Source organism: Penicillium rubens (genome assembly GCF_028828025.1).
Source record: "Penicillium rubens strain IBT 27055 chromosome Unknown utg000002l_segment0_segment0, whole genome shotgun sequence".
NCBI lineage: Eukaryota > Fungi > Ascomycota > Eurotiomycetes > Eurotiales > Aspergillaceae > Penicillium > Penicillium rubens.
This window is the reverse complement of record NW_026890600.1, coordinates 3,744,443-3,770,195: the sequence shown is the minus strand read 5'-3', so window position 1 is coordinate 3,770,195 and position 25,753 is coordinate 3,744,443. Positions and strand designations below refer to the sequence as shown.

Below are 25,753 nucleotides of genomic sequence, written 5' to 3'. Positions count from 1 at the left end.
TTATAAGCCTGACATCAGCTCTCCGTTGTAAACTCGTATTGCCTCAATCTTATTTCAGCCCCCGCGGCCCCCCGGACCCTTCCACTGGCGAAAACTCAACACCTTGTCATTGCGAATTTTTGAAAGGAATTTCGTCCGAATAAACCGATATGTCGCGAAAGGTTGATCAGATGCCGATGCCGGCAGAGGTTCTGCCGATGAAAGTTATCGTTGCAAGTCCTAGTCGGTGCGGAAATGTCGACTCGAGCCACGGGTGAATTCCGATGCTAACGAAGTTGTTAGTTCAGGGACATTGGGACTTTACCAGGCAATGCGAATCTTGGGTTACAAGACATACCATTTCTATGAATGTATTACCGTCCATGGTCTACCCCATATGGAAGTCTGCTCGGAAGCGATCACTGCTCAGTATAACAGACTCTCTGGGGTGAAGAAGTACAACCGGGCTGATTACGATAAATGGTTGGGAGAATACGACGTAAGTGCAATTTTTCACTCATGCGCATTTGAGAGAAGCGCACCTGACTCGTGTTCTCACCTAGTGCCTTGTTGAAATCCCAAGCATGATTGGACCAGATTTGATCGAGGCCTACATCGACGATCCCGACGTGAAATTCATCCTCACGGAGCGAAACCCAGACAAATGGGTCACTTCTGTCAATAACACGGTCGGGCTTGTGATCGACATGCCCTATCAATTCCCATTCTCTATCCTCAAGTACTTCGATGCGACGTTGTACCGATTCCTCGCCATGAATGAACTCGTTTACCAGGCGATGTCTGGATGCACTAGACCTGGTGACGCCGAAAATGCTCAAAATCTGCGCCAGCATTATACCGACTAGTATGTACCGAAAGCAGCTGTTATTTTTCAAGATGTATTACGCTAACACCACCATCAGCATCAAAAAAGTGAAAGAAATCATCCCGGCTGACAAGTTGTGCTATATACGACTTGAAGATGGCCTCGACTGGGAGAATATTTGCCCGTTCTTGGGTGTCCCAATCCCAGAAGAGGCGTATCCCGGCCGCAATGAGCCCGAAAAGTTTCAAAAACTGGTTCAGGAATTTCTTCGGCCGAAGATGATGGCCGCTGTTATGAGGATAAGCGCTGTTGCTGTCCCAGCAATCGGAATTCTAGGGTGGGCTGCTGTCGAATATGGGCCATCAGCCCTTGCAGAGCTGAAAAGACTTTGATGTTTAACATATTCAGTCAAGACCAAAATATCTTCAATGCCCAGCCCTAGATCCGTTATCAAAAAGAACTTGAAAGACGAAGCAGGAAGCAGCAAAGTGGTGGTGGCAGCCCTACCCGTCTACCGGTGGACCTATGTCGTAGGGAGAGATGGAGCTACCTCGGGTGGATGTCACACTGATGCACTGCCTGGACAATTTGTCACTTTGCTTTTGTGTGACTGATCTCACACCAATGAGCTATTGGGCCCACAGTTCTCGCCCAAAGTGACAATCTTTCAATCGGATCTGACGTGGTAGTCGCTCCCGAACCCTCCCACATCGAACAAACTCGTTCAGCTCACCGATGCCCAAGCGGACACGTACCTGCCCCACATCACGTGAGTGGAAAGTATATAAAACCATCCGAGGGGTCACGTCGTACTCCGAATATTTGTCTGATTTCAACCTCTAATTCCACTTTACATGATATAAACAATGGCTTCCAATACCAGCCAGCTGTCACCCTTGCCGGCCGTCACACGGCATATCACAGGCCACAATGAGAATGGGAAAGCAGTAATCCATTCCTCTACACCGGCTGAATGGCAATCACTCGGAGAAAGTCAGATGGCATTCAACGTGGTTTACACGAACCAATTCGCTCCAGATCTCAACGATGATGCGGACATCAAGACCCACGAGACCTTGACACAATCGGACAAGATGGGTCTCGTTAACCCGGGTGGAACCGTGTGTCGCATTGTGGACTTCGCCCCGAACAACCCTGCTGTGGTTCACCGGACGCAGAGTCTCGACTACGGTGTGGTGCTCGAAGGACAGGTTGAAATGATCTTGGAAGACAGCGAGCCAGTTATCATGAACAGAGGGGATGTTGCGGTACAGCGGGCTACAATGCATGGGTGGCGCAACACCAGCGAGACAGAATGGGCCCGTTTACTGTTCGTGCTGCAGGATTGCAAGAAGTTGACGGTTGCTGGGAAGGAAATGAAAGAAGACCTGGGAATTGCAGCTGGAGTACTTAAGCCGAGTGGCAATAGCCAGGAGTAATGTTCTCAGTTTCTTCTGGGATAATTTGACAATGAGATTTAATGGTATTCAGAGCTCCTGCGCTCTATTGAATCTTGATTACTACCTTGCCAAAGTGGCTGCCGCTTTCCAGGAACCTGAATGCTTCCTTGGACTCGGCAAATGAAAAGACCCGGTTAACTACCGGATGGATCTGGTTTGTCTCGTAGAACTGGATCATCTCTTCAAACCGATCCTTAGGACCGTTGATAATTCCCCTGAGTGTCACCGTCCGACGGAGAGCCAGCAGGTTGACATTCAGGCGGTCTTCATCGGCATCTATCTTGCCCGAGACATAGCCAATGCAGTTGATCAATCCCCCGAAAGCGATGCAATCAAAACTCTTCCGCAAGGTTTTAGCACCGCCAACTTCCAAGACGATATCGGCACCGTGGTTCTCAGTAATCTTCATCACTTCGGCTTCCCAATCAGGGTTGTTGCGGTAGTTGATAGTAAAATCAGCACCTAGCTCTTTAGCCTGGTCCAATTTGGCATCGGACGAGGAGGTGATAATAGCTGTTTACATGGTTAGCGTTTGCGTCCTATCAACGGTAATAATTCCCACTGCCTACCCTTCGCGCCAGCGGCCTTCGCAATCTGCAGTCCGGCGATAGCCACACCACCAGTTCCCTGGAGCAAGATGTATTCGTCCTTCCCGCCGTTCTGCCCCATCGGTCGCATGCCATTGATAGACATCCACGCCGTGACTGAAGCGATGGGAAGCGTAGCCGCCTCCTCATCTGACATGAAGCTAGGCGCTTTCACCAGGCCGTGGTCAGGGAACACGCGGTGGGTTGCAAGGACACCATCCTGCGGCAGCCCCAGACTTCTGCCAAGCTCCTTCTCAGTCACCTGGCCGGTTTGATGATCGGGCAGGAAAGTTGAGAGCACCCGGTCGCCGACTGTCCACTTGGTCACGCCAGATCCAACCTGCGTCACCACTCCGCACATGTCCGAGCATGGCACGATGGTGGCATCCTGTTCGGCGGATTTGTGATGTTTATACTCGCCATTGGTCACTTTAAAAGTCTCGGTCAGTATGGATCCTGCAGGTCTGTGCTTGGCGGACGACTTACCTTCCACGTCGCGGTAGTTTAGAGACACAGCACGGATCTCTACCAATACTTCGCTCGGCCCGGGTGCAGGCATTGGGGCTTCGGTCTGGCTAAGACTGTCAATGCCCTTCAAGGGCGTGATCCATTGTTGAACGGCCATTTTTCACCACTCTAAACAGAATATTCAATTGGGGCACGGCAACAAGTCAAGGATTGAAGCTGGTTATAAATCACGTTGGAGAAATTTGGAGAACTCCCCATCTGGGCCTGCACCTTGGAAGTGCTGAGTAATCGAGGTTTTCTGCCCGGGCATGGATACGTCACTATCCTTTTCATGAGAATTTCCTCGGGAAGCACATTACACAAATTTGGAAAACAAGAAGATCTGTCAGACGGGGTTCAAGAATTATGTGGGAGTGGTTCATGACCTATCAATCCAATCAACCCGTTGCGCAGTGGTCAGGGCATACATAATCCGTCTCAATTGCTTCGCCACTTTTTCATGCCCGGGGATTATTTCAAGAAGCATATCAGTGAACTCTGGCGCAGCGGATCTCCGTGAATGCCCCAGAGTCTGCCCAGTCGATCAGCCAAACTCTGCCATCAGGACCCAGGATTAAGTTCCGGGGCGCAATATCGAGGTGTCTGAGAACCAGCCGGTCGAAATGGAAGAGGGGAGCATCCTTTGGTGCCTGCTTAAGTGTTGAGTGATTCAAGTCGGCGGTTGAACCAGGCCTGTAGTTGCTCCTTCGAGCCAAATGGGCCAGCTCCGGCGTCAGGAAACCAGTGACCACGGGCGACGCACGTTTTGCAACCCAGAGGGCCAGGCTGCTGCTGCTGCTCCCGTAATGGCGGAATAGAGTGTTGAGCAGTGATCATCGAAGAAAGCTGGGAGACGACGTCCAGGTGTTCTGTCTGACTCAGGTCGTCCCAGCATTCCTCGAGTGTTGTCCCTTTGACGAAATCCATGACCACGAGGCATCTGCACCCGAAAAAGACGCCTTCCGTTTCGATGTTAAGAACACGATGAACCTTAGGCACTGGGATTGATTGTGATTCTTTCTTCTCACCCGCCCTAGCAATAAACTCAAGAATGCTATTTTCGCAAGGCCGTCTATTGACTCCGCCTTGTAAGAATTAATGTCTGTGACAGCCGCACAATACGTGTTCCTTGGTATGAACGGAGAATCGGCGCGGTGCTGAAGAGCTCGGTCAGGGTTTCATTTGAAACCGTGGAAATGTCCTATCCATCGAGGGGATAAGCTTTCAGGCTCTACGCTTTTTCAGCTGGATCGCAGTACGCTAACAGGGAGATACCCAGTCCTATCTCATGTATATTGTGATCTGGTATATCAGCCATTCCATGAAAGGTGTGTGGACGCTAGAACTGAGCCCGTTGTCTGATCTAGTGAGATTAAAAGCTGTAATCATTCACATCATATATGATGTATGCCTGGGTGCCCGGTTCATACCTCAGGCATGTACCCTCGAGTTCGTAGGTTGTATGGTGGAATGTGAGAATGATAGATTGATTGAGATAGTTGTAGAAAGCTAGGTTCTAAACTAGAAGAAGAAATCTGACAGATTCCTTAGCGTCGCATACGTTGAACGGAACTTCCCTATGCCTTAGGATCCACTAACCCATGTCCAACTGCTGTTTACATCGAACCTTTCCCCACTTCAGCCCTCAAAGTTCTCATTTCAGTATTTGCTATTACCATCAAGATCTGCACTAGGGGCCGAATTGTGTTGACACCATCCTACATGGATGCCTTGTTATGGTGGCAGACTGCGTGCTCAGTTTCCTAGTTCGAATACCAGGTTTCTTCCTCCTACTACACACTGACATGGATTTCTCATGAAATCTTGGGCATATGATTCAGCTGTCTCTCACAGCTTTTCATCGAGATCAGCTTCGTTATTGTCCTCAAGTTCATTAACTACCTACGAGTCAACTCATCCTTACTGGGAAATATCTTTGTCCTCATTTCCTCTCATCGTGTGAGGATATGCCTATACCAGTGTAATGGTATTCAGGCTGATCAGAAGTATCGAAGCAGATCTATGTGCAAAGTCATGGAAATCTTCGACATCCAGTATACCGAGTACATCCTGAAAGCACAGGTCCTCACCCCAGGTTGGAATCTTCAAGCCGAGATCCGCAAAATGATTCTTGGTTGTTATGGTTCCAAACTACGTTCCTTATTCGTGCTACTAGGCCGGATGGAGCTATCGACGATGGGAACCTTTTCTTGGTCCAGGACGGTCCGATATCCGTGGAGACTTTTTCTCCAAACAAGTTGCTTTGCGACACGTCGATGTCCTCGGGGTACTTGATTGCTGCTACTCTGGCGGCGCAACAAGAACAATAGTATAGGCTCCACGAGTGACTCATCTCTCACTTTGCTCTCAATTTACTTTATCTGTTGATCTATTATCATGGGTGTTCCATTTCAAGGGCGTGATATGTATAATATGTATGATATGTAGATAGTTGATGCAGATTCACTCTCCCAAAGGCTAAGTTCTGAGTATTTTAGGATATTACTTGTATTTAGTAGCTACGCATTGTATCACAATTCTTCCAAGTCGGGTCAATGTGGGAAGTGCATAACGCGAACCAATGGATATTTTTGTTTGACTTTCTGAGGCGATGATTATGGGTCAAACACCCTACCTATGTAGGTATCAAGACCGAGTATCTAGGCTCCTGCATATGTAGATAGCCCAGCACGATAGCTAAGGCAGCCCCGCCTCATGACGGCTAGTTTGCGATACCGAAAGTGTCGCATGATATAAGACTACTTGCGGAGTCCTCCACAGGTTAGTACCTTTCGTAACAAGCGAAAAGTATCTCCAAAACTGCTTCTGTCTAGCAGTGGATAACCCTATGAATATCTCTAGGTGCTGATTTGACCATATTCCGTCTTCACATGACAGAAGTGCAAATCCGACGAGCGAATATATGATGCACACTAGACCATGCAGTGGGGCTTATCTCCGCCAAACTCCGACGTCCTTGCTCGACAACCCCATCTCCCTTCTTATCTTCTTCAACTCTCACGACTCCTTTCAAAATGGGCGACGCCTCACCTGCAGTTCCAGGAGATCATACGCACGAAATACCAGGTGCGTAACCCTCCATATCGGCATTGCCAAGTTAACTCATTCCCCGCAAGCTCATTTCCACCGCTCACCGGTTACCCACGCCTCCCCGCGTTTACCCCATGCCATCGCCCATCGAGGGTTCAAAGGCCAATATCCCGAGAACACTATACTTTCAATAGATGGCGCAATCCGGGCAGGAGCTCACGCTCTCGAGCTAGACCTTCATATTTCCCGCGATGGGATCGTGGTGTTATCACACGTAGGTGCACACACTCCACGATCTAGGACCACGCTCATCGATCCAAGGACCCAACCCTCATGCGCTGTTTCGGCATCAACAAGAAGGTCAGCGACTGCGACTGGGAGTATTTGAAAACTCTGCGAACTCTACAAGCTCCCCATGAGCCCATGCCCCGGTTGATCGACGTGTTGGAATACCTAAGTCAACCAGGCCGGGAGAATTTCTGGATCTTGCTAGATATAAAGGTAGCGAAGGGATTCTCCCCAACCTGCACATTGTCTCTCTCAGAAGATTAACATCCCACCCACTCCCCAGCTCACCAATGAACCCTTCGCTATAATGGAACTGGTCGCCAAAACCATCGAGTCGGTTCCCATACCCACGAACGGACCCGACTGGCACAGACGTATCATTCTCGGCTGCTGGTCTGCACGATACCTGCCCGCGCGAGCAAAACACCTGCCACGGTATGCAGTGACGCTAATCTGTGTCGACTTGAGCTATGCGCGTCAATTCCTCCAAGTACCCCTTATATCCTTCAACATCAACCAGAAGATCTTGATGGGCCCGCTGGGACGAGGATTCCTGGACGAGGCGCGCCTAGCCCGCCGTCAAGTCTATTGTTGGACGGTGAATTCTCCGAATCTGATGCGTTGGTGTATCCGACACGACATCGACGGCGTCATCTCCGACGAGCCGGGACGATTCCGACAGGTCTGTGAGGGGTGGGAGAAGGAACGTTCGGGTGTATTGGGTATCCCGAATCCCAACTTAGATCGGATCACTTTGAGACAACGTATCGAGATCATCGCTGCGACGCTCTATGTCATTTGCTTTGGCTGGATCTTGAAGCGGATGTACCTTACTCCGGTTGCGCAACTGGAGTTTGAGGATCACAAGTCGAAATAGTTGCATAGCGTCTTGCTAAGGGTGCGATGGCATATTAATGGTTAATGATAGATATAATGAGACATGATTTCGGGTTATTGAACCTTGGGAAAGAAGACATTATGTCCATTAAACTTGCAAAACCTTATACAGTATAAAAAGCAATACGCTAACCAAACACCGAGCCGATAGAGAGTACATTATAAGCATTTCGGCGTCAAAAAATCAACAAAATACACCCCGTATGATGGCCCAAAACAACAAAACCTGCCAATTGGGCGTTCTCAATGGATACAGATGAAGATGGCCCCGATGCGAGGGTAAAACAGACGATCAACGCCAGTGCCAGTGCCAGCGAAGCCAAATGGGTGAGTAGCACAGAGGGTATATCGCAATATGTAATTGAATGAAGAAAGCGGGTGATGAATCCGCGGTAGAGATGCGGAGAATAGGAATGTGCAACTCAGCAATTTCGAAAGCTCGCATGGAAGAAGAATGAGAAGATGATTTACTCAAATCATCATAAGCCTAGTTGTCCGTCGTTCGGGGAACCGTCCTCCACCGCCAGGAGGGAATCTAGCACCGGGGTGGAGTCCAGGCCCCGGTCCAGGTCCAGGTCCAGGTCTTCCGCCAGGTGGAGGGTACGAGCCCGGTGGGAAGTGGCCAGACTGGGCCAAGGGAGACGAGGGCAGAGTTGGCCGGCGACGACCAGAAGGACCAGGAGGTGGTGGGTGGTATGCAGCAGCGGCTCGGCGAGCATCTCTTTCACAGAAGACTTCGCCATTCCACTCGAAGTAGTCGCCCTTCAGAAGGACGTGGCATGTACGACACTGCAGACACTGGGTGTGGAATCGACGACGATCTGAGCGCCCAGGGTTCCGTTCGACGGTCTCCAAGTAGTGGCCCTCAATTCCGGTGTGACAGCCGGCGCAAAGGGACCCGTTACGCTCGTGGTAATGTTGTGCGCAGAAGGGTCTGTTGTTGAGGACGTAGAAATCGGCTGTTTGGAAGGGAGAGTGGCACTCAAAGCAAACGAAACAGCCACGGTGGTATCGACCTGTGAGACGGCCGTCCGAGGATGAGATTGATTTTCCTGTAATTGTCTCGTTGCAACCTTTGCACTTCCCCTTCGAGCGTGTCGCGGACCGGGTTGGTGTTGCTGGTGTTTGTGGTTGTGGTATGGGGGCTGTGAATGATCGTTGTGGAGGGGGCTTTCGGGGGATAGACTGTTTTGGTTGTTGTGTGGTCGGAGTCGGGGGTATGTCTTTCTTCTCCGAAATCAATGACACACCACCTTGGTTGATTGAAGGGTCAGTAGGTGAATCCGGGCTGAAGAAAGCAGCTGGGATAGGAGGGACATCTTCCATGGTGCTCCGCATACGGCCGGGTACTTCTACAATCGTCTGTCGAGTCCGCGCGGGCAGTTCTTCGACCAAGGGTCCTAGGTTGAGCGGATCGGTGGGCTTATGCGGGTTCAAGCTGACATCGGAGGGAAGACTGGACATGGAACTACCACTGCGTGCATCGGAAGGCGATGAATCCGAGCCAGAAGTTTCAGAGTGATTCATTTGGTCCTCCAGACCGAGAGCCCGGGCGAAGCTAGTGACGGAGAATGCACTTGTCGTACTTGCGTTGGAGCTTTTCCTTGGCGCATCACTACCTGGCTCTGTTGCCGCCGTTGCAGGGTGAAGGTGGGTTTGTGCAGAATTGAAAGCGGTATATTCAGGATGATCCTGGAACTGGGTCGAAGGGGGTTCCTCCGGCAGATCTTGTAGTCCGGTAGTTTGATTTTGGCCTTTGGGAATACCAAAGTCGAATCCGCTGGCTTCCTCCTTGCTAATCCGGGATGAAACCACCGAGACATTGGAATCACGGGGGAAAGAAGTATTGTTGGGGGTGCGGAGAGGTGCCAGTGGCACCGGTGGTGTGTCGTCCATAAATGACCGGAAACCACGCGAGAGGCTGTTCGTTGATGACCTCGTTGTGGAATCGCCGTAGCGACTGCTGGCGAAAGACGACCGGTAGCTGCTGTTGCTCACTGCCGACTCCCCCCTGTGATGATTCGTATCTGGGGACTTAGGTGGCAGCGGACTAGGTGGGAGATGTATATTCTCTGGGGTCGGACTCAGCGCTTGTCCCGGCGGGACTGGTGGTAGTGCTTTAAGCGCAGTCCGATCCATCATTGGACTTGGTGTCCTCACTTCAGTCGGTGACCGGTTTCCAGGCATGGGGAATGAGAAAACCGAATCATCATTCAGACTGTGTTGAGACGGGCGCACCATGGAAGGGGGTGCTGGACTGGCAGGGAGAGGTGATAGATGGACACTGTTAGCTGGTGTCGGCATATTTGGCTGCAAAAATGCTCGATCTATATGTCGGATTAGTCGCGGATCCCTTGCACTCCCCACATGGCAATTGAGACATACTTGCAGCGGAGGGGTCTATGGCCGGGGGAGGGCCCCGGCCAACTTTCGTCTCCATGAATCGATCCGAATCGAAGCCTGCCGATGGAGGGGGTGATGGAATTGTTGTAGGTGCGACTGCTATAAAGTCAGCACGTTAACTAGGTGTTGAATATTTTCAAAGCCTACCAAAATCATTTCGAATGCAAGTATGATCCCCCATGGAGGAGATCTCGACGTTGCACCCACAATTGGAGCATTTTATGGTGGGCAACATGCCCATGTTCATTGAAGCCATCAAGGATGAACATCGAATTCAGTCATATCCCCTCGAGATATGGGGAAGACTATTCTAGAGTCTACAACAGTAGAGAGAAGTTGAGGAGAATTAGCGATTGTACTGGGGCCCTGCTTTGTGACTGGAAAACCACGCTAGTGTGATTAGCGTCTCCAGTGCGGAAAGGGGGTGCGTAACTGTGTTCAGGGGTTACGGGTATTATATTATATTATATTATATTAATATTTATTATTATTGAGTATTATATCATGATATTATCCTATTTTCAGCTCTAACCAAGTACGTAGATAGATAGTTCTCTACGGAGTAGTTCTATTCTATACTCTCTACCATCCAAAGGAATTCTCCCCTGACCCAAACAGTGGAGCTCCATGGAAAAGGATACTTCAACTTGCAATGCCACTGGTCCGTGATGTTGGATCCGCCAATCACATTGCTCAATGTTTGAGGCAATCTTTCGATCAGTGGGGATCATCGTGGAAACCTTGGAACCCTTGAAAGGGTACCTGTCTGAATTTTGAATAGTTTCTGACATGTATTCTGTAAAATCAGACTTTCTCCCCTAGAAGGCCTTCTGTAATCATGTGGCGACAGTCCCAAATGTTGGGATATTCTTAGGACACGGCAAAGAAAAACACAAACAACTTTGTGGTTTCGCCCGTGCTGGCGATCCGCGGGGCCATGTTTTCCCTCCGTCCAGGGTGCCCACTCCTATTACTGGTCACTGCTCTCCACTCGGATCATGCATGACCCTGACACTTGGCCCAAAGCAGAAGTACACATGTACTCTGTCCCGAGGACAAAGTATATTGTATTGTAGGTACTCTGTACGGAGTACATTACTACCGTTTAGGTAGTTGCAGGATTTAACGCGCCAAGCCCGGGTATTTTGATCTTGAAGGCTCGAATAACGCGTGTGACGATCGGGGTGGGAATCAGACCAGATGCTACCCCGTATGGGGCTTCTGATGGCGAGCGGGAGAGGGACGATCATCTTGTCGCGCCGGTGCCTCAAGCTCAGACACGGATTAGGGGAGATGCGAGACAGTCTCTCGTCCACTTTCTCGCTCTCTTGCTGCTCTCCTGATGTAGTACCAATGTCAACGCATGCCCCACTTCTCCCGAAGCTGTCGCTGCAGCGCATGGGTTGGCCAGCCATGGAGTGCATCAGTTTGAATAAGAACTTGGATCAAATGGTCCTGTTCATGTGGGTCTGTGAAGCGATCGCCCCCTGTGATCCTGGTCAGCCTCATGTATACTCACTTGAAAATAATGAACAGTGGTTTCCGCTGCTTACAGAGATGGATGGCCATGCACCCAACAACCATGGCTGGAGGCACAGAGGCATTAGATAACGAAGCGCCACATACTTTCCAAATCCCCCTGCGGATGTGATCCTAAATCACCTGTCAGTCTCTGCTAGAATACGTAATGTAGATTGGAATCAGACACGTACATCGGCCTCTTGGATCAGACGCGTGCGCAGAGGTCCAACCGTAGGCAGAGTCGGATCGTGCACAGAAAGCAAGATCTGGGCAAGATCGATATATTGGTTGCCAATTGCTATAACCCCAAGCGATTAGCCGCAGTTCATAACCTAAATAACTTCCTGGAAACACCACTTCCTGGAATGTCGCCCGATACGTACCATGCCATGGACACCCGTAGCGAATATCAGGGAATTGGGTTCCCACCGCCACATCTTCACCCACAAAATAAGGGTCGAAAGAGTCTGGCCGAGTCTCACTCCATTGCTGATTATGTGCCTTAAGATCTGCGTAGACAGCTGCCGAGCGAGGTCCCTCCCCGAAACAAAACACCAAAACGTGGGCACAATGAGTGATGGCTTGATTCGCCCATGCGCAATCACCCGCATCAGGGCCCAGTGAGTTAAGGTGGGAATCCAAGTCCAAGGACCTCAGCTCAATGTCTGGGGCTTGGTGGAGGCTAAGGGCATTGTAAATCTCCTGGCGTAGGCCACTCCAGTAGACAGCCTGCCGTAGACTTGGGGTTGTTGTCATCATTGAAGGGGACCGTATGAAAGCCTTTGTCCCGAAGGAGTGGCCTCGAATATCGGACCCGGCGAGTGGGACTATGAGCTTGGTCAGCGCATTCTTGACGCACCAGGGGACAGATCCATTACTCACCATCGAACTCTTCCAGCAAGCGAAGGATGACAGTAGCAGACAGTAAATCATCGTCCATCGTAACACCGTGGTCATTGAGCGCAGGGATCAACTTCGCCAGACATGCTTGGTAATAATGGTCCGAAACAAAAGGGTCAAACCCTGTTGTGCGATTCAAATGACGAGCTGACATGGCCAATATTGCATTGAATAATGTCTCACAGCGGCGTGCTCGGTAGGGGATATGGATGGCAAAATGCTGCTGGCGATCCGTGCAATCGAACTTTATATCATACAGTCAGACTACAGCTTATCATTTAGAACACAAGATAATCACTTACAAAGGGCGCAACCTTTTCCACAAAATGTTGCAGCAAACGCGCCTCTTCGGGATCTCTCAAGGGCCATGGTCGCTGGGGTAATCGTTCAGGTGTGCCCACCGAGGGTGCTACCGAAACAGCACTACTTCCCGTATGTACTTGCTGGTTTGGGAAACCATATTGTGGCAAAGGGGGAGTATATGAGGACCCGGGAGACACCCTTTCCGGTATAGGAATGGAGTCGGCATGACTATGCAAGCTCCCGGCAGGCGACAGGACATTGGTTGGCGTCGGGGTCGAGCTACCCACTTGGCCGCTTCCGCTTTCGAGCACAAAGTCCACTAGATAACGGTCCTTTGTCAGACTAGATCACTGGATCTCAGGGAAACGGGTGCAGAATCCAACCTCTAGGTGGTGGCCGGAGCCAAACTTGGTTGCTAGGAAACTTAGTGCGCGTTGTCCGACCCTTTGCCTGTCGAAACTTGGTTTCCTTTTTACCACGAGTGCATTCGCGACCTGTGCGGACGCATCGGCTGCATTGTGGCAAGACTCCGTCACCTATCCCAGTCAGCGGAGAGTTGGTTGTGCGGGGGAATCGGTAGTATTACATTTATGGTGAAGTACACGGCATGGATCACTGAATATAATCAGTCAAAGTCTCAAAAGCCGCTAAGATCATTTAGGTCATTGCTTACCAACATTGGGGGTTCTTCGCACCAGGCATGACGGAGATGTTGATTTTCTTCACATCCTCCGTCGGGGAAATTCCCCACTGCGGGGGATTTAATCCGGGCGCCCCAATATGTAGGTGGCGATAGGGTTAGTACTATTAGTATTCTAAGGCCCCATTTTAAGGATAGCTTGTTCTAGGGAAAATGACAATAATAAAGAGAAATGTCCATCTCTCGAATGGCATGGATATATATTTTTACCGAATCATCAAATAATCCCTACGCTATAGGAGTTAAACCGAAATTCGATAGATAAAGCACCGTAGGGGCTTCAAACAAAGACTATGTATTATTATAGGCCAATTCTATTGTCTTGTTGCGTTGTAGCAATCGAGTCCGACTGCCGAACAATGAGATGGTGCACCCCTTGCAGATATCTCATTCATAGATCTTCTTTATCTGAGACTCAAAATATCTCTGCTAATGGACACCTTGCTGAACCTGTAAAACATGCATTTCTAGAGGCTGAGTGAGATCGGAATGCAAGAAAACAACAAATATGCAAGGATCGAACTCACACGACACAATTGCAGGATCTCTGATTAATTCTAAATTTCGCACCTGGCAAAGTTCCCCAGACTAACAACTTTATTCCAAACCTTCTTTGCACACTAAATGACACGTTTTCTTGGCCTCCGAGGCAGTCGCCTCAATCATGTAGCACTGCTTGGCGTGGTTATGCCTGCCATCATGTCATTAGGCTATAACCAAGGGTTACTAGGGGGAGTTCTAACCATGCCCTGGTTCGAGTCCCAATTTCCTGAAATCGATGTGAGCAATGCCCTGCCTTCAGAGAAACACCACAAATCGACTCTTCAAGGTACCGTGGTAGCCTTGTATGCAGCAGGTGGTTTCTTGGGCGCCATCGCTTGCATTGGGCTAGGTGATATGCTTGGACGTCGACGAACTATCATACTCGCTTCAGTGACGCAATTGATAGGGGCATTCCTCATGGCTAGTTCTTTCCCCCTTTCTCAGTTGGTGGTATCACGGGTTATTCTAGGTCTGGGCACTGGTGGCCAACTAGCCACTGTGCCTATCTGGCAATCGGAGATATCACCAGCTAGCAAGCGTGGTGCGCATGTTGGGACCACAGGCATCTTTGTCTCAATGGGTCTAACCCTGGCATTACTCGTCGACCTTGGGATGTCTTATGTCGCCAACAGCGCAAGCTGGCGTATCCCTGTTGGATTGCCTATCATACTTTGCATAGTTGTGATCGTATTTACTTCTCATATGCCCGAGTCGCCTCGTTGGCTGGTCCAACAGGGCCAAGTCTCTGCTGCTCGTGAGGTATTGGCAGCCCTGAGAGACACGGAAATGGACAGTGAGATGGTCCAGAAGGATATACTGGATGTGGAATCCTCGTTAGCTATTGTCGGCGGTAAAGGGTCTTTGTGCCAAATATTCCAAATGGGACATCAAAGAATCTGCCATCGCGCATCTGTTGCAACAGGGGGATTGGTGCTGTTACAATTGACTGGTGTCAACTCTATCACGTTCTACAGTACGTTCCCTAATCTTTCAATCCCATCCAATTGCCCTCGCTCATGGATAACCAGCTACGACAATTTTCCATACCTACCTTCACCTTAGCCCAACAACATCAATGATTCTGGCGGTCATTTATCAACTTTCCGGTGTCTTTGGTGGCATTCTATGCGTGTTCACTATAGAGGGATTTGGTCGCCGGTTTCTATTGTTGTCCAGTGCGACGGCCAACACAATCTCCATGGCCCTAGTGGCTGCGCTTAGTTCCCAGTCGACAAACATCATTTCCATGCACGCAGCGGTGGTCTTTATGTTCATCTTTCACTTCAGCATGGTCTTCGGTTTTGGCGGGGTACCATTTCTCTACTCATCCGAAGTGGCACCTCTCAGTCTGCGTACCACCATCAACGGTATCGGCTCCAGCATATATTGGGCTCTGAGTGTTCTGGTCGCCGAGATCACCCCAATCGCCTTCAATGCCATTGGGTGGAAATACTTTCTCATCTTTGCCTGTCTGAATTTTGCAATGATACCGGTTGTTTATCTATTTTTCCCGGAAACCGCAGGCCTCTCGTTGGAAGACATAGATGAGGTATTTATTATGTCCACGGGCTGGTCAGACTCTGTTCGTGTGGCCAAACAGGTGCACAAGAGATTAAATGGTCGCGAGCCCCAGGGAGATCGTCCTTTGGGGAATAAAGACAATAGAGTACCGACTGTTTGAGAGTATAAATGTTTGTTTGACAATACGAACGGAGTTAGGATTTGAAGTGTTTGGTCAACAAGAAATGACAATAGTTTGCCATACAAAAGAATTAAAATTATTTCTAACGAAGTAAATTTTGCGATATTTGTGCCTGAGCATGGAAGAGGTAAGCTCTTCTTACTATGGCATTACTAGGTATTTACCACTCTTCATTTATATACCAATCATGAGACTACCAAAGGATTTAGGTTCCATTTTGGAATGCTTTTGATCTCATTTATGAGGTTACATATGTATACAGGAACCGTGGACGGAATAATGACGGCAACAGCAATCCCATTTCATTGTAATTGAGGCTTGAATAGAACTATGTATGCTGTTTTTGTCGCCTGTATGCTGTTTTTGTCGCCAGACTGATGAAGGAAGACACAGACAGATAACACTAAGCGTAGATGTTGGTTTAGAAAAATTCCCAATTGCTCAAGGCCTCTTTCAGGGGCTTGCTACCATCCCATACAGACTCAAGCTTCCTTTCATAGGGTGGCTGTCTCACCAAGGCGTTCAGTGCATCTACAGAGTGACTTGGGTGTTCCCAGAGACCGGGAAATACACTCCACTAGAACAGATTCCCTCGGAAAAGGACTCTTCTAGATGGAATTTGACGAGAAGGATGGGAAGAATTGATGGAGCAGGATGTCTTCGTCCGTAAGAGGAAAGTGTAGGATACATAAGAATTGGAAGGCGGGATTTTCCCTTGGTCCTTCCGCCGGAACGTGTCTTAGTGGTCTTCTCCGATTGTCTTTTCAGTAGTCCTTTTTAGCAGACTCCTTAAGAAAATGGGGGCTCTATAGTTTTGCAGATATGATTCGCTTTAATAGAAGATTGCACTCAGAAGGGAACAACATTGGAAAATCTCACTTAACAACGGAGGCATAAACCAGCACCAACACAGTTGAGCAACGTAAAATCAACAACTAATACAGAAATACATGAGACAACATGAGCTGACACACTAACCTCGGATGCCCTAGGATGCAAACATCATGGAGCCTATGGCTAGGTCCTGAGCTCCGTAAATGCACTTGCATGTACAACCCACCTATCGTCTCTGTACGATTCCTCTGATACTCCGTATGTCCTACCAAGTCGATAATATTAGAAGATAATAATACATACAATGTAATAATAAAGCAATTCCAGATCTGCCAAACGTGGATGGGCTGACCGCCATTTTGCCCCGCGGAGCCTGCCCCTCCGATGTGCTGCACGGTCCAACAGAGGGCTCGTGGCATGATGTATAGGTCCACGGGGTTATTCTATAAAACTACATGTACAATGCAATTGCAATTCAATTGCAATTGGAATATAATGCTCACAGCTCTATGAGAATTCAATCACAAAATGCAGAACCGAAATACGTCACCGGGATTCGTATCCGGAAAGGAGTTTCTCGGGTCGCCAGGCACCAGGGAAACCCGTGGAAGCCGGAAGCGGAGCCCCAGACGGTAGTGGGAAAAAAAACTGGAGATTCAGGAATAAAATGGGCTAGGTCGCTGATCACGATGCATCATCTACAACATAGGTAGCTATGTACTCCGTACCTGGAGTTAGTACAAGGGAAACAAAAGACATTTGCAGTGTGCTATACTCCATATGCAGGAACGAAAAGAATGACTACTGCGGTATCGGCTAGACCATGGACAGCCCTAGAATAGACGGTGAGATATTACAACCAATAATAAGATGAAAGCCAATTTAATAGCTCGAAGCGAAGGGGAAAAACAGAAAAGAAAAAGAAGAAAAAAGTCGAAAAGGGGGAAGCCGGGGGACAAGGGACCGGTGGACCAGGCCCCCGGAGACAGGCGGAGACACATAAAGTCGCCCACCTGCCACTTCCTCTTTCTCTCTTTCCTCTTCTTCTCTTATCCTCAATCCTCAATCTTCTTGCTCCGTTTATTTTAGGTTCGTATAAACCTTGTCAGCAGGTCAGATCACTTCTCTTCGAGACAGTGGTCACATACAACCGCCAAAATTTTCGCGACAAGTCTTAACTCGTGAGTCCCCCCTCTATAGACCTCTTAGAGCTATGATCATATAGTAGTCCAATTGCTAACTCCTCCTTAGGCGGCACCACCCGTTCAACGGCCGACGCTCATCCAACCGTGGAGGAGCATCGGACTGCGCACCCTACATCCGTTAGAGCTACGCTATCACACACACTTCTATCAATTCGCCTATTCATCCCGCTGTGAACGCAATGGCTCCTCACGCTAGCTCGGATGCTGCCAATGGCGCGCTGAACGGGTCGGTTCGCCAAGAATCTTCCCTGTTTACTGTCCAGTCCCCCAATGTCGTCTATACTGATGACGAGATCAAGTCGAAGTACGCCTATCAGACTACTGAGATCACCCGCACCGCGGACAACAAGTTGGTTGCCACTCCCAAGGCTACCAACTACAACTTCAAGGTCAACCGCAAGGTTGGCAAGGTCGGTATGATGCTGGTCGGTTGGGGTGGAAACAACGGTTCCACCGTGACTGCTGGTATTTTGGCCAACCGTCGTAACCTCTCCTGGGAGACCCGCGATGGCAAGCAGACCTCCAACTACTACGGTTCTATCGTCATGGGCTCCACTGTCAAGTTGGGCTCGGATGCTAAGACCGGCGAGGAGATCAACATCCCCTTCCACGACCTGCTCCCCATGGCCCACCCTAACGATCTGGCCATTGGCGGTTGGGATATCAGCAGTATGAACCTCGCCGAGTCCATGGACCGTGCTCAGGTGCTGGAGCCCACCCTCAAGAACCAGGTCCGCAAGGAGATGGCCGAGATGAAGCCGCTGCCTAGTATTTACTACCCCGACTTCATCGCTGCCAACCAAGAGGACCGTGCCGACAATGTCGTCGAGGGTGACAAGGCTTGCTGGGCCCACGTTGAGCAGATCCAGAAGGATATTCGCGACTTCAAGGCCCAGAACGGCTTGGATAAGGTGATTGTCATGTGGACTGCCAACACTGAGCGGTACGCCGACATCGTCCCTGGTGTCAACGACACTGCCGACAACCTGATCAACTCGATCAAGGCCGGTCACCTCGAGGTTGCCCCTTCCACTGTGTTCGCTGTGGCTTCGATCCTTGAGGACACTCCGTTCATCAACGGCTCGCCCCAGAACACCTTTGTCCCTGGTGCCCTTCAGTTGGCCGAGCAGCGTCGCGCTTTCATTGGCGGTGACGACTTCAAGTCTGGACAGACCAAGATGAAGTCTGCCCTCGTTGACTTCCTGATCAACGCTGGTATCAAGCTCACTTCCATTGCCAGCTACAACCACTTGGGCAACAATGACGGCAAGAATCTGAGCTCCCAGAAGCAATTCCGCTCCAAGGAAATCTCCAAGTCCAACGTTGTGGATGACATGGTCGCGGCCAACCACATCCTCTACGAGAAGGATGAACACCCCGACCACACTGTCGTCATCAAGTACATGCCTGCTGTCGGTGACAACAAGCGTGCTCTAGATGAGTACTACGCCGAGATCTTCATGGGTGGCCACCAGACCATCAGCTTGTTCAACATCTGTGAGGACTCGCTCCTGGCCTCGCCCCTGATCATCGACCTAGTTCTACTCGCCGAGATGATGACCCGTATCAGCTGGAAGTCTGACAGCGAGGGCGACGACTACAAGGGCTTCCACAGCGTTCTGAGCATTCTCAGCTACATGCTCAAGGCTCCCCTGACCCCACCCGGTACCCCCGTCGTCAACGCCCTGGGCAAGCAGCGCTCCGCCCTTATCAACATCTTCCGTGCCTGCGTTGGTCTCCAGCCAGAGTCCGAGATGACCCTTGAGCACAAGCTGTTCTAAAGGACGTTGTCCATGCTTCCCTAGTTTGATCATTTTGCGCACCAACTACAGTCACTCGTTTAACAATACAAGCTTACAAGCCTAAACATACTACAACCATCCTTCCTATTGATAAATTCGTAGTTTTCATGTAAGCGTATTCTCATTCTCTAACCAGATTCATATGTCTATTCATTGGTCCGACCAAGCTCGGAGTAAGCATTCAAGGCCAACTGCCCACCGAGGTGGGCATACAAGATATTTCCCCCTTGATCTCCCCACGACGAATCATATCCATCATGCCGGCAAAGCTCTTCCCTTCATAGACAGGATCAGTAATAAACGCCTCCATCTTCGCCGCGTACTCAATCGCATCCCAAGTCTGACGATCAGGGACACCATAGATACCAGCATGGTACCGATCATCAAGAATAACATCATCCTCCGTAATATCATCCTCACTAAGCCCAATCTTAGCAGCAGTATTCTTCGCAATCCTCAAAACCTGCGCCCGAGTCGCCTCCACCGTCGCCGAAGCATCAATCCCAATAACCCTCCTCTTCGCATCCGCAGGATACAACCGCTCAAGCAACTTAAACCCAGCAATCATGCCGGCAAAAGTCGACCCCGTAACAGCACAAACAAGCACCGTATCAAAGAAAACCCCCATCTCCCCCTCCTGCTCCCGAACCTCAAACGCCCACCGCGCAAACCCAAGTCCACCAAGCGGATGGTCCGACGCCCCAGCAGGAATATAGTAAGGTTTCTCCCCATCACCCCTCGCCTCCTCCACAACCCTCTGCACGGTATTCTTATGCTCGATCCCGAACCCGGACGGGTCGAGCCGCACATCCGCGCCCATCAGCCGCGACAGCTGGATGTTGCCCGTGCTCTCGTAGCCCGGGTCTGTCCAGTCGACCCAGTGCTCCTGCACGAGACGGGCTTTTAGGCCCGAGCGTGCGGCGACGGCGGCGACTTGGCGCGTGTGGTTGCTTTGCACGCCGCCGATGGAGACGAGGGTCGTGCAGCCTTGGGCTTGGGCGTCCGCGAGTAGATACTCTAGCTTGCGGGTTTTGTTGCCGCCGTAGGCGTAGGCGGAGTTTAGGTCGTCGCGTTTGGCGTAGATTGTTACCATGGGGTGGGGGTTGTTTTTGGCGAGATCGGCTGTTATGCGGGGGAGGGGGTGGATTGGTGAGGGGCCTAGGAGGAGGGGGGTTCGGGGGATTGTGGAGAAGGGGGTTGGGAGGGTGACTGGGTTTGGGTCTGTCATTTTGGGTATTGTAGGTGGTATGGTTGTTGTTGTGGTGATTGTGGTGCTGGTCGAAAGACTTGCTCTGAAGTATAAGACGAGTAAAGCAAGAGTGATAGACAGAATGTAGAGAAGGTTTTGAACGAGTTCGTTCTGTACACCATGATGTCCAGGACTATATACCCCCCGCAAATATCACCGCGGGCATCGCCGCGGCGAGCGGAGTTGGGAATGGGGTCTGATAACGCAAAGCAGCCCCTCCTAGACCCATCAGTGCATGAATCACGCTATATGCGGGCAATTCACCACCTATCACAGGTCGCCAGCAACGTTATTCCGAAGTAGAACCGAGACTGGGACCTCTATCTGTTGCTCGTTGGTGTGGACGCGGTGGGGATTTCGGACCCTCTCCGGCAGGAGCATAAACTGAACGGTATGTTTGACTTTGTTCCGCGGCTATTGTTCTAAGTGGAGCATGCTTCGTGTTTAGAAGGCTTAGGCTACCCAAAAGGAGAGGAAGAGAGAACGTCGGAAGGAAATATTAGACGTTAACGGCCGCTAGTTAACTTAGGCCCTAACATTGAAGACATTCGAATGCCACGGTTATGCGGCTTGTATTATCTATTCGATCTACAACGGTGCTAACACGTATCTTCCTGCAATTGCATTTAACTGATGGCTCTAGGGACATTATTGCTTTAGGCATTATTGCTTTAGGCAACCCATTGAGCTGATGTCAGTGTTTACACATCCGAGGTCACCCTCAAGGTGCCGCGGGGTTGAGGACCTTGAAGACAACCTCAGACCTACAAAAGTCCATACACCCCCAATGCATTGCACTGTTATATAGAAAAATTCGAATCCAAGAAATAATTAAAGTCATATTTCACATCAGGTATTTTATATCGACTGCCAAAATATTGCGCCTATTGCAGGTCGACGACGCAACGAACACAATCACCCTCCTTCATCTGCTCGAAAGCGGTGTTGATACCATCCAGCGACTGGCGGTGAGTGATGAACTCGTCCACCTTGAGCTCGCCGTTGAGGTAGTCGTCGACCAGACCGGGCAGTTGTGTGCGACCCTTGATGCCACCGAAAGCACATCCCTTCCAGACACGACCGGTGACAAGTTGGAATGCTGCGGCGTGCGTTAGACGAAACGAATATACATTGGGAAGTGAAGAACAGCGGGATTAACTTACGGCGAGTGGCGATCTCCTGACCAGCAGCAGCCACACCGATGACGATGCTCTCACCCCAGCCCTTGTGGCAGGCCTCGAGGGCAGCGCGCATGACACCGACGTTACCAGTGCAGTCGAAAGTGTAATCACAGCCACCATCAGTCATCTCAATCAGGTGCTCCTGGATGGTCTTGCCGGCGAGCTTGGTGGGGTTAACGAAGTGGGTAGCACCGAACTTGCGAGCCCAGGCCTCTTTGCCGTCGTTGACGTCGACAGCAATGATCATACCGGCCTTGTTCTTGACCGCACCCTGCACAACCGACAGACCGACACAGCCGACACCGAAGACAGCGACGTTGGAGCCCTCCTCGACCTTGGCAGTCACGACAGCAGCACCGTAACCGGTGGTGATACCGCAGCCGAGCAGACAGGACCGATCGGTGGGGATCTTAGGAGTGACAGCGACGACCGAGATATCGGCAACGACGGTGTACTGCGAGAAGGTGGAGGTACCCATGAAGTGCAGGAGGTCCTTGCCGCGGGCCTTGAAGCGGGAAGTGCCATCCGGCATGACACCCTTACCCTGGGTAGCACGGATCTTACCGCAGAGGTTAGTCTTGCCAGACTTGCAGAACTTGCATTCACGGCATTCGGGGGTGCTACAATTGTCAGTGGACTGTCATGCCGAGGTCGGAGCCGAAAACATACTAGAGAGCGACGACGTAGTCGCCCACATTGACGGAGGTCACACCCTCGCCGATGGACTCGACAATACCGGCACCCTCGTGACCGAGGACAACTGGGAAAGCACCCTCGGGATCCTTGCCGGAGAGAGTGTAGGCATCTGTGGGATGTCAATAATTGTTACGCTGATAGGGTCGGAGTTTGTTTCGGCGTTTGTTTTATTTTCCGTGCAGAAGGCGGGGCTGATGGCGGGGCTTACCGGTATGGCAAACGCCAGTGTGGTGGACTTTAATGCGCACCTCACCAGCCTTGGGGGGAGCGACCTCGACGTCCTCAACGGACAGAGGCGCGCCGGCCTCCCAGGCAATAGCAGCCTATCGATTGTTCAGCATTCATGATTCCCAGACGTGAGCTGTCTTGGGCGACGTCATATGTGCGGGGCGGTCGGATCGAGCTTACCTTGCAAGTGATTGTCTGCAGATTTTCGAGTCAGCAAGATTATTCAATTAGGGAAAATCAAGAAACAAGGCCGAGTAATTTACCTGTCCTACTGTGCTGGCCATTGTGTATGATTCCTGAACTAGAAGATTGTTAACAAAGTCCGGAAATGCCAAGGAAAAAAAATAATAAGACTCACATCAAGAATACGATGGTTGAGGAAGAAGAGAAGAGGAAATGACGGGCTTTTGAAGGACGGGGGTGGGGTGGAGCCGGGAATGAGGGGAAAGATAAAGCACCTTTTGGGAAGTTGGAGATCCGAGTAGTTTTACAAGTCCCCTCATATTATTCTCCCCACTTGGGGAAACTCAGTAAGATAAACGCCATTTTTCGAATAGAAAGGAATATACGTGATCGGGAGTGCTCCCGAGCTCCGCGGGGAAATGCCGTAGGGGGTATACATACCCTATCTGCCTAGGTGTGCTACATATGTATACAATATTAGCACTATATTTTGGCACATTCAATGCTGATTAGGTCCGATTACTTACACTGACATTCGTTATTCTCTTCCATTTTTCTCTCAGAAGACCAGTGTTTAACAAAAGCAGCGCGTCGGGTACCTCGGAAGGCCGCATCAATCGCGGAATAGTCGATATATCCGCCTTCCGGCAACCCGAAACACCGATAAAGGAAGACATAGCGTTGGATTGGAAGCAAGACGACAAGGACGACAGTGACAGAAAATATCCGACAATCTTCAACCTCGGGTTCGTATACCAAAATAAGCAAAACAAGGAACAAGAAACAAGAAACAAGAAACACGCGCCCTCGGCCTTCACGACCGCTAAGTTGCGTTACTTGATAGCAGCAAAGGATATATCTCGAGTATGGGAAGACAAAGTCAGCTCCAGCTAAGCACTACTTTGCGAACCCGTCCAACGAACATGGCCCCGTCTCATTTCGTTATAAGTCTTTTGTATTTTGAGCCCCGGGAGAGGAGAGGTAGATATCTCCCGTGCTAGTCACTATGGTACACGGAAAGGAGCCGATCCTGTCTGCTTCCTCGCCAATAGGTCATCGACCACGCTGTCTTCCCTCTAAACATCCAGATAAAGCCACTGCCGAGCCGGACACAACCGGGTCGATCGAGCCGCCTTGCCAATCACCCAATTCATCCAATGCATGTTGCCACAATAGAAAATCGTGCTCGACAATATGTTTCTTATTATCAAAATAGACCCTTAGTTGCCTCCCATGGAGCCGCTCTGCATCATGGCAGCGTTCTGCTCCTGGAAGCGCTCGTTCAGCCGGGCGGAGCTCTTGAGGTTCTTGTCGACACAGCGCATGATGCAAGTCTCCTCGCGGTTGATGAGTGACTTGGTGGTGAAGTCATTGACACAGTCATCGAAGCAGCGCTGGACCATCTTGGAGTACATCTGAAAGAAGGGACGTTAGATCTTGAACATGGGAGAAGACAGGTGGTTGATGGCAGGCAGACGGGACCACGGGCAGGGGGATAAGCGCAGAGGTCGAGACTTTAGCAAGGAAGCAGGTACATACAGTCATAAACTCCTTCATCTGCTTCCGCTCCATGCGGGAAGCGAACTCGCGTTGTTCCGATGCATTAAGTCTGTGACTTGAGTATTAGCGGTTTGCCCAGAGAATGATCCGGAGGATCAATTGCAGTAAAAAACATGGCAGGGAAGTAAAGCGTGTTCAAAAGGAGGTACTTACCCGTCCATTGTGATAGATGAATAAAATCAGGATGGTTTGATGGTAAGATGCTTTCCACAAGTCTCCTGCCAGCTGCCAGCTCCGCTGGTTCTGAGCTTCTCGGGTGCCGGAGAAATATTAGCCCGAATATCATTGTGCCTTAGCTACCAGGCCACAACAGTGAAACATGTCAGCTTTTGTTAGTCGTCTGGCGCGTAGGGAATTTACTCCAACTATTTTCCAGCCACCTAAAATTCAAGTCTATAAGAAGTCCACATTTATAACAATGGCGTCAGATAGACAGGTACTCCAGAACAGTCTCGCAAGAGGTTTATCCGTTCGGAGGAATATTCCTAATCTGGAATCCCGTTCCACGTGATATCTCAACGTCACTAATATTTCTTCAACCTCACTTCATGACGCGATGAACAGCTAATGCCACCTTAATGAAGTTTTACGTGTAGTCAAAGGGTTTTGTGCCCATGGTTAGAAAGTTACATCCCAGGCTGAAAAGAACCTTCTCTTTTAGTTATGTTATTTAGAGTTTTCACCGGTATAGGTGACAATATGATGTCAAAACCTCCATGTTGAACATGCATCATCAGAAGATATTTGAAAAGACCGGAAATAGACCGGAAAGAGGACTCGAGGACAAATATGATGTCTTATGTCATTCTAGAGACTACCCTGTACCCAAGATACACTTTCCCGCAGTGGGCCAAGTGACAACGGATATGCTCTTATAAAGCAGATGGTCCGTATACTTCAACTTCATTGGCCACGTTGTTAACCCAAAGGCCAAACAAGTTGAAAAACCAGGGTAAATGAAAATCGGTACCTGGTCCGGAAGATATGAAACCCGATATAAGCGACTGATCTTCAAATCAAAAAGGGCCCCTAAAATGGTCCAACACGTTCCAGACTATCCAAGACCCGTTGGTTCCAGACTACGTCGTAGTGGCGGGGGTGCTGTTCTTCATACTAATTATGCTCCAATTCTAGAAATTCCAGAAATT

At 50.0% G+C, this 25,753-nt stretch overlaps 12 protein-coding genes across 12 annotated transcripts; 5 read left to right on the top strand and 7 right to left on the bottom strand.

Annotated features, from left to right (window-relative positions):
- Positions 1–149: 149 nt before the first annotated feature.
- N7525_003904 (sulfotransferase family protein) lies at positions 150–1,197 on the top strand (the record flags this gene model as incomplete). Its single annotated transcript, XM_002566339.2, has 4 exons — positions 150–226; positions 283–478; positions 543–844; positions 903–1,197. The coding sequence occupies 4 exons, from the start codon at positions 150–152 to the stop codon at positions 1,195–1,197; spliced, it is 870 nt and encodes a 289-aa protein (XP_002566385.2).
- A 474-nt stretch (positions 1,198–1,671) lies between these two features.
- On the top strand, positions 1,672–2,244 carry N7525_003903 (cupin domain-containing protein; the record flags this gene model as incomplete). The annotated part of the gene is made up of 1 exon (XM_002566340.1): positions 1,672–2,244. One exon carries the CDS (start codon positions 1,672–1,674, stop codon positions 2,242–2,244), a length of 573 nt encoding a protein of 190 aa, XP_002566386.1.
- Positions 2,245–2,308: 64 nt separating this feature from the next.
- Positions 2,309–3,477, bottom strand: N7525_003902 (zinc-dependent alcohol dehydrogenase family protein; the record flags this gene model as incomplete). The annotated part of the gene is made up of 3 exons (XM_002566341.1): positions 2,309–2,778; positions 2,835–3,281; positions 3,339–3,477. The coding sequence occupies 3 exons, from the start codon at positions 3,475–3,477 to the stop codon at positions 2,309–2,311; spliced, it is 1,056 nt and encodes a 351-aa protein (XP_002566387.1).
- Positions 3,478–3,847: 370 nt separating this feature from the next.
- On the bottom strand, positions 3,848–4,560 carry N7525_003901 (Aminoglycoside phosphotransferase; the record flags this gene model as incomplete). The annotated part of the gene is made up of 3 exons (XM_061212859.1): positions 3,848–4,052; positions 4,123–4,444; positions 4,482–4,560. Coding segments are annotated over 3 exons (606 nt in total), but the record flags the coding sequence as incomplete, so codon positions are not given.
- A 1,834-nt stretch (positions 4,561–6,394) lies between these two features.
- N7525_003900 (glycerophosphodiester phosphodiesterase) lies at positions 6,395–7,575 on the top strand (the record flags this gene model as incomplete). The annotated part of the gene is made up of 4 exons (XM_061212858.1): positions 6,395–6,446; positions 6,497–6,684; positions 6,732–6,911; positions 6,955–7,575. The coding sequence occupies 4 exons, from the start codon at positions 6,395–6,397 to the stop codon at positions 7,573–7,575; spliced, it is 1,041 nt and encodes a 346-aa protein (XP_061069879.1).
- A 491-nt stretch (positions 7,576–8,066) lies between these two features.
- N7525_003899 (LIM domain-containing protein) lies at positions 8,067–10,254 on the bottom strand (the record flags this gene model as incomplete). The annotated part of the gene is made up of 3 exons (XM_061212857.1): positions 8,067–9,922; positions 9,981–10,097; positions 10,146–10,254. 3 exons carry the CDS (start codon positions 10,252–10,254, stop codon positions 8,067–8,069), a joined length of 2,082 nt encoding a protein of 693 aa, XP_061069878.1.
- A 1,100-nt stretch (positions 10,255–11,354) lies between these two features.
- N7525_003898 (uncharacterized protein) lies at positions 11,355–12,879 on the bottom strand (the record flags this gene model as incomplete). The annotated part of the gene is made up of 7 exons (XM_061212856.1): positions 11,355–11,485; positions 11,552–11,651; positions 11,711–11,817; positions 11,903–12,346; positions 12,402–12,663; positions 12,722–12,793; positions 12,847–12,879. 7 exons carry the CDS (start codon positions 12,877–12,879, stop codon positions 11,355–11,357), a joined length of 1,149 nt encoding a protein of 382 aa, XP_061069877.1.
- Positions 12,880–14,046: 1,167 nt separating this feature from the next.
- N7525_003897 (uncharacterized protein) lies at positions 14,047–15,646 on the top strand (the record flags this gene model as incomplete). Its single annotated transcript, XM_002566345.1, has 2 exons — positions 14,047–14,938; positions 14,994–15,646. 2 exons carry the CDS (start codon positions 14,047–14,049, stop codon positions 15,644–15,646), a joined length of 1,545 nt encoding a protein of 514 aa, XP_002566391.1.
- Positions 15,647–17,885: 2,239 nt separating this feature from the next.
- On the top strand, positions 17,886–19,487 carry N7525_003896 (inositol-3-phosphate synthase INO1; the record flags this gene model as incomplete). Its single annotated transcript, XM_002566346.2, has 1 exon — positions 17,886–19,487. One exon carries the CDS (start codon positions 17,886–17,888, stop codon positions 19,485–19,487), a length of 1,602 nt encoding a protein of 533 aa, XP_002566392.1.
- A 202-nt stretch (positions 19,488–19,689) lies between these two features.
- Positions 19,690–20,736, bottom strand: N7525_003895 (putative 1-aminocyclopropane-1-carboxylate deaminase; the record flags this gene model as incomplete). The annotated part of the gene is made up of 1 exon (XM_002566347.2): positions 19,690–20,736. One exon carries the CDS (start codon positions 20,734–20,736, stop codon positions 19,690–19,692), a length of 1,047 nt encoding a protein of 348 aa, XP_002566393.2.
- Positions 20,737–21,641: 905 nt separating this feature from the next.
- N7525_003894 (bifunctional alcohol dehydrogenase/S-(hydroxymethyl)glutathione dehydrogenase) lies at positions 21,642–23,146 on the bottom strand (the record flags this gene model as incomplete). Its single annotated transcript, XM_002566348.1, has 6 exons — positions 21,642–21,856; positions 21,921–22,558; positions 22,608–22,743; positions 22,843–22,957; positions 23,043–23,057; positions 23,126–23,146. 6 exons carry the CDS (start codon positions 23,144–23,146, stop codon positions 21,642–21,644), a joined length of 1,140 nt encoding a protein of 379 aa, XP_002566394.1.
- Positions 23,147–24,265: 1,119 nt separating this feature from the next.
- On the bottom strand, positions 24,266–24,766 carry tim9 (protein transporter TIM9; the record flags this gene model as incomplete). The annotated part of the gene is made up of 3 exons (XM_002566349.1): positions 24,266–24,460; positions 24,585–24,654; positions 24,759–24,766. 3 exons carry the CDS (start codon positions 24,764–24,766, stop codon positions 24,266–24,268), a joined length of 273 nt encoding a protein of 90 aa, XP_002566395.1.
- Between the last annotated feature and the right edge of the window lie 987 nt (positions 24,767–25,753).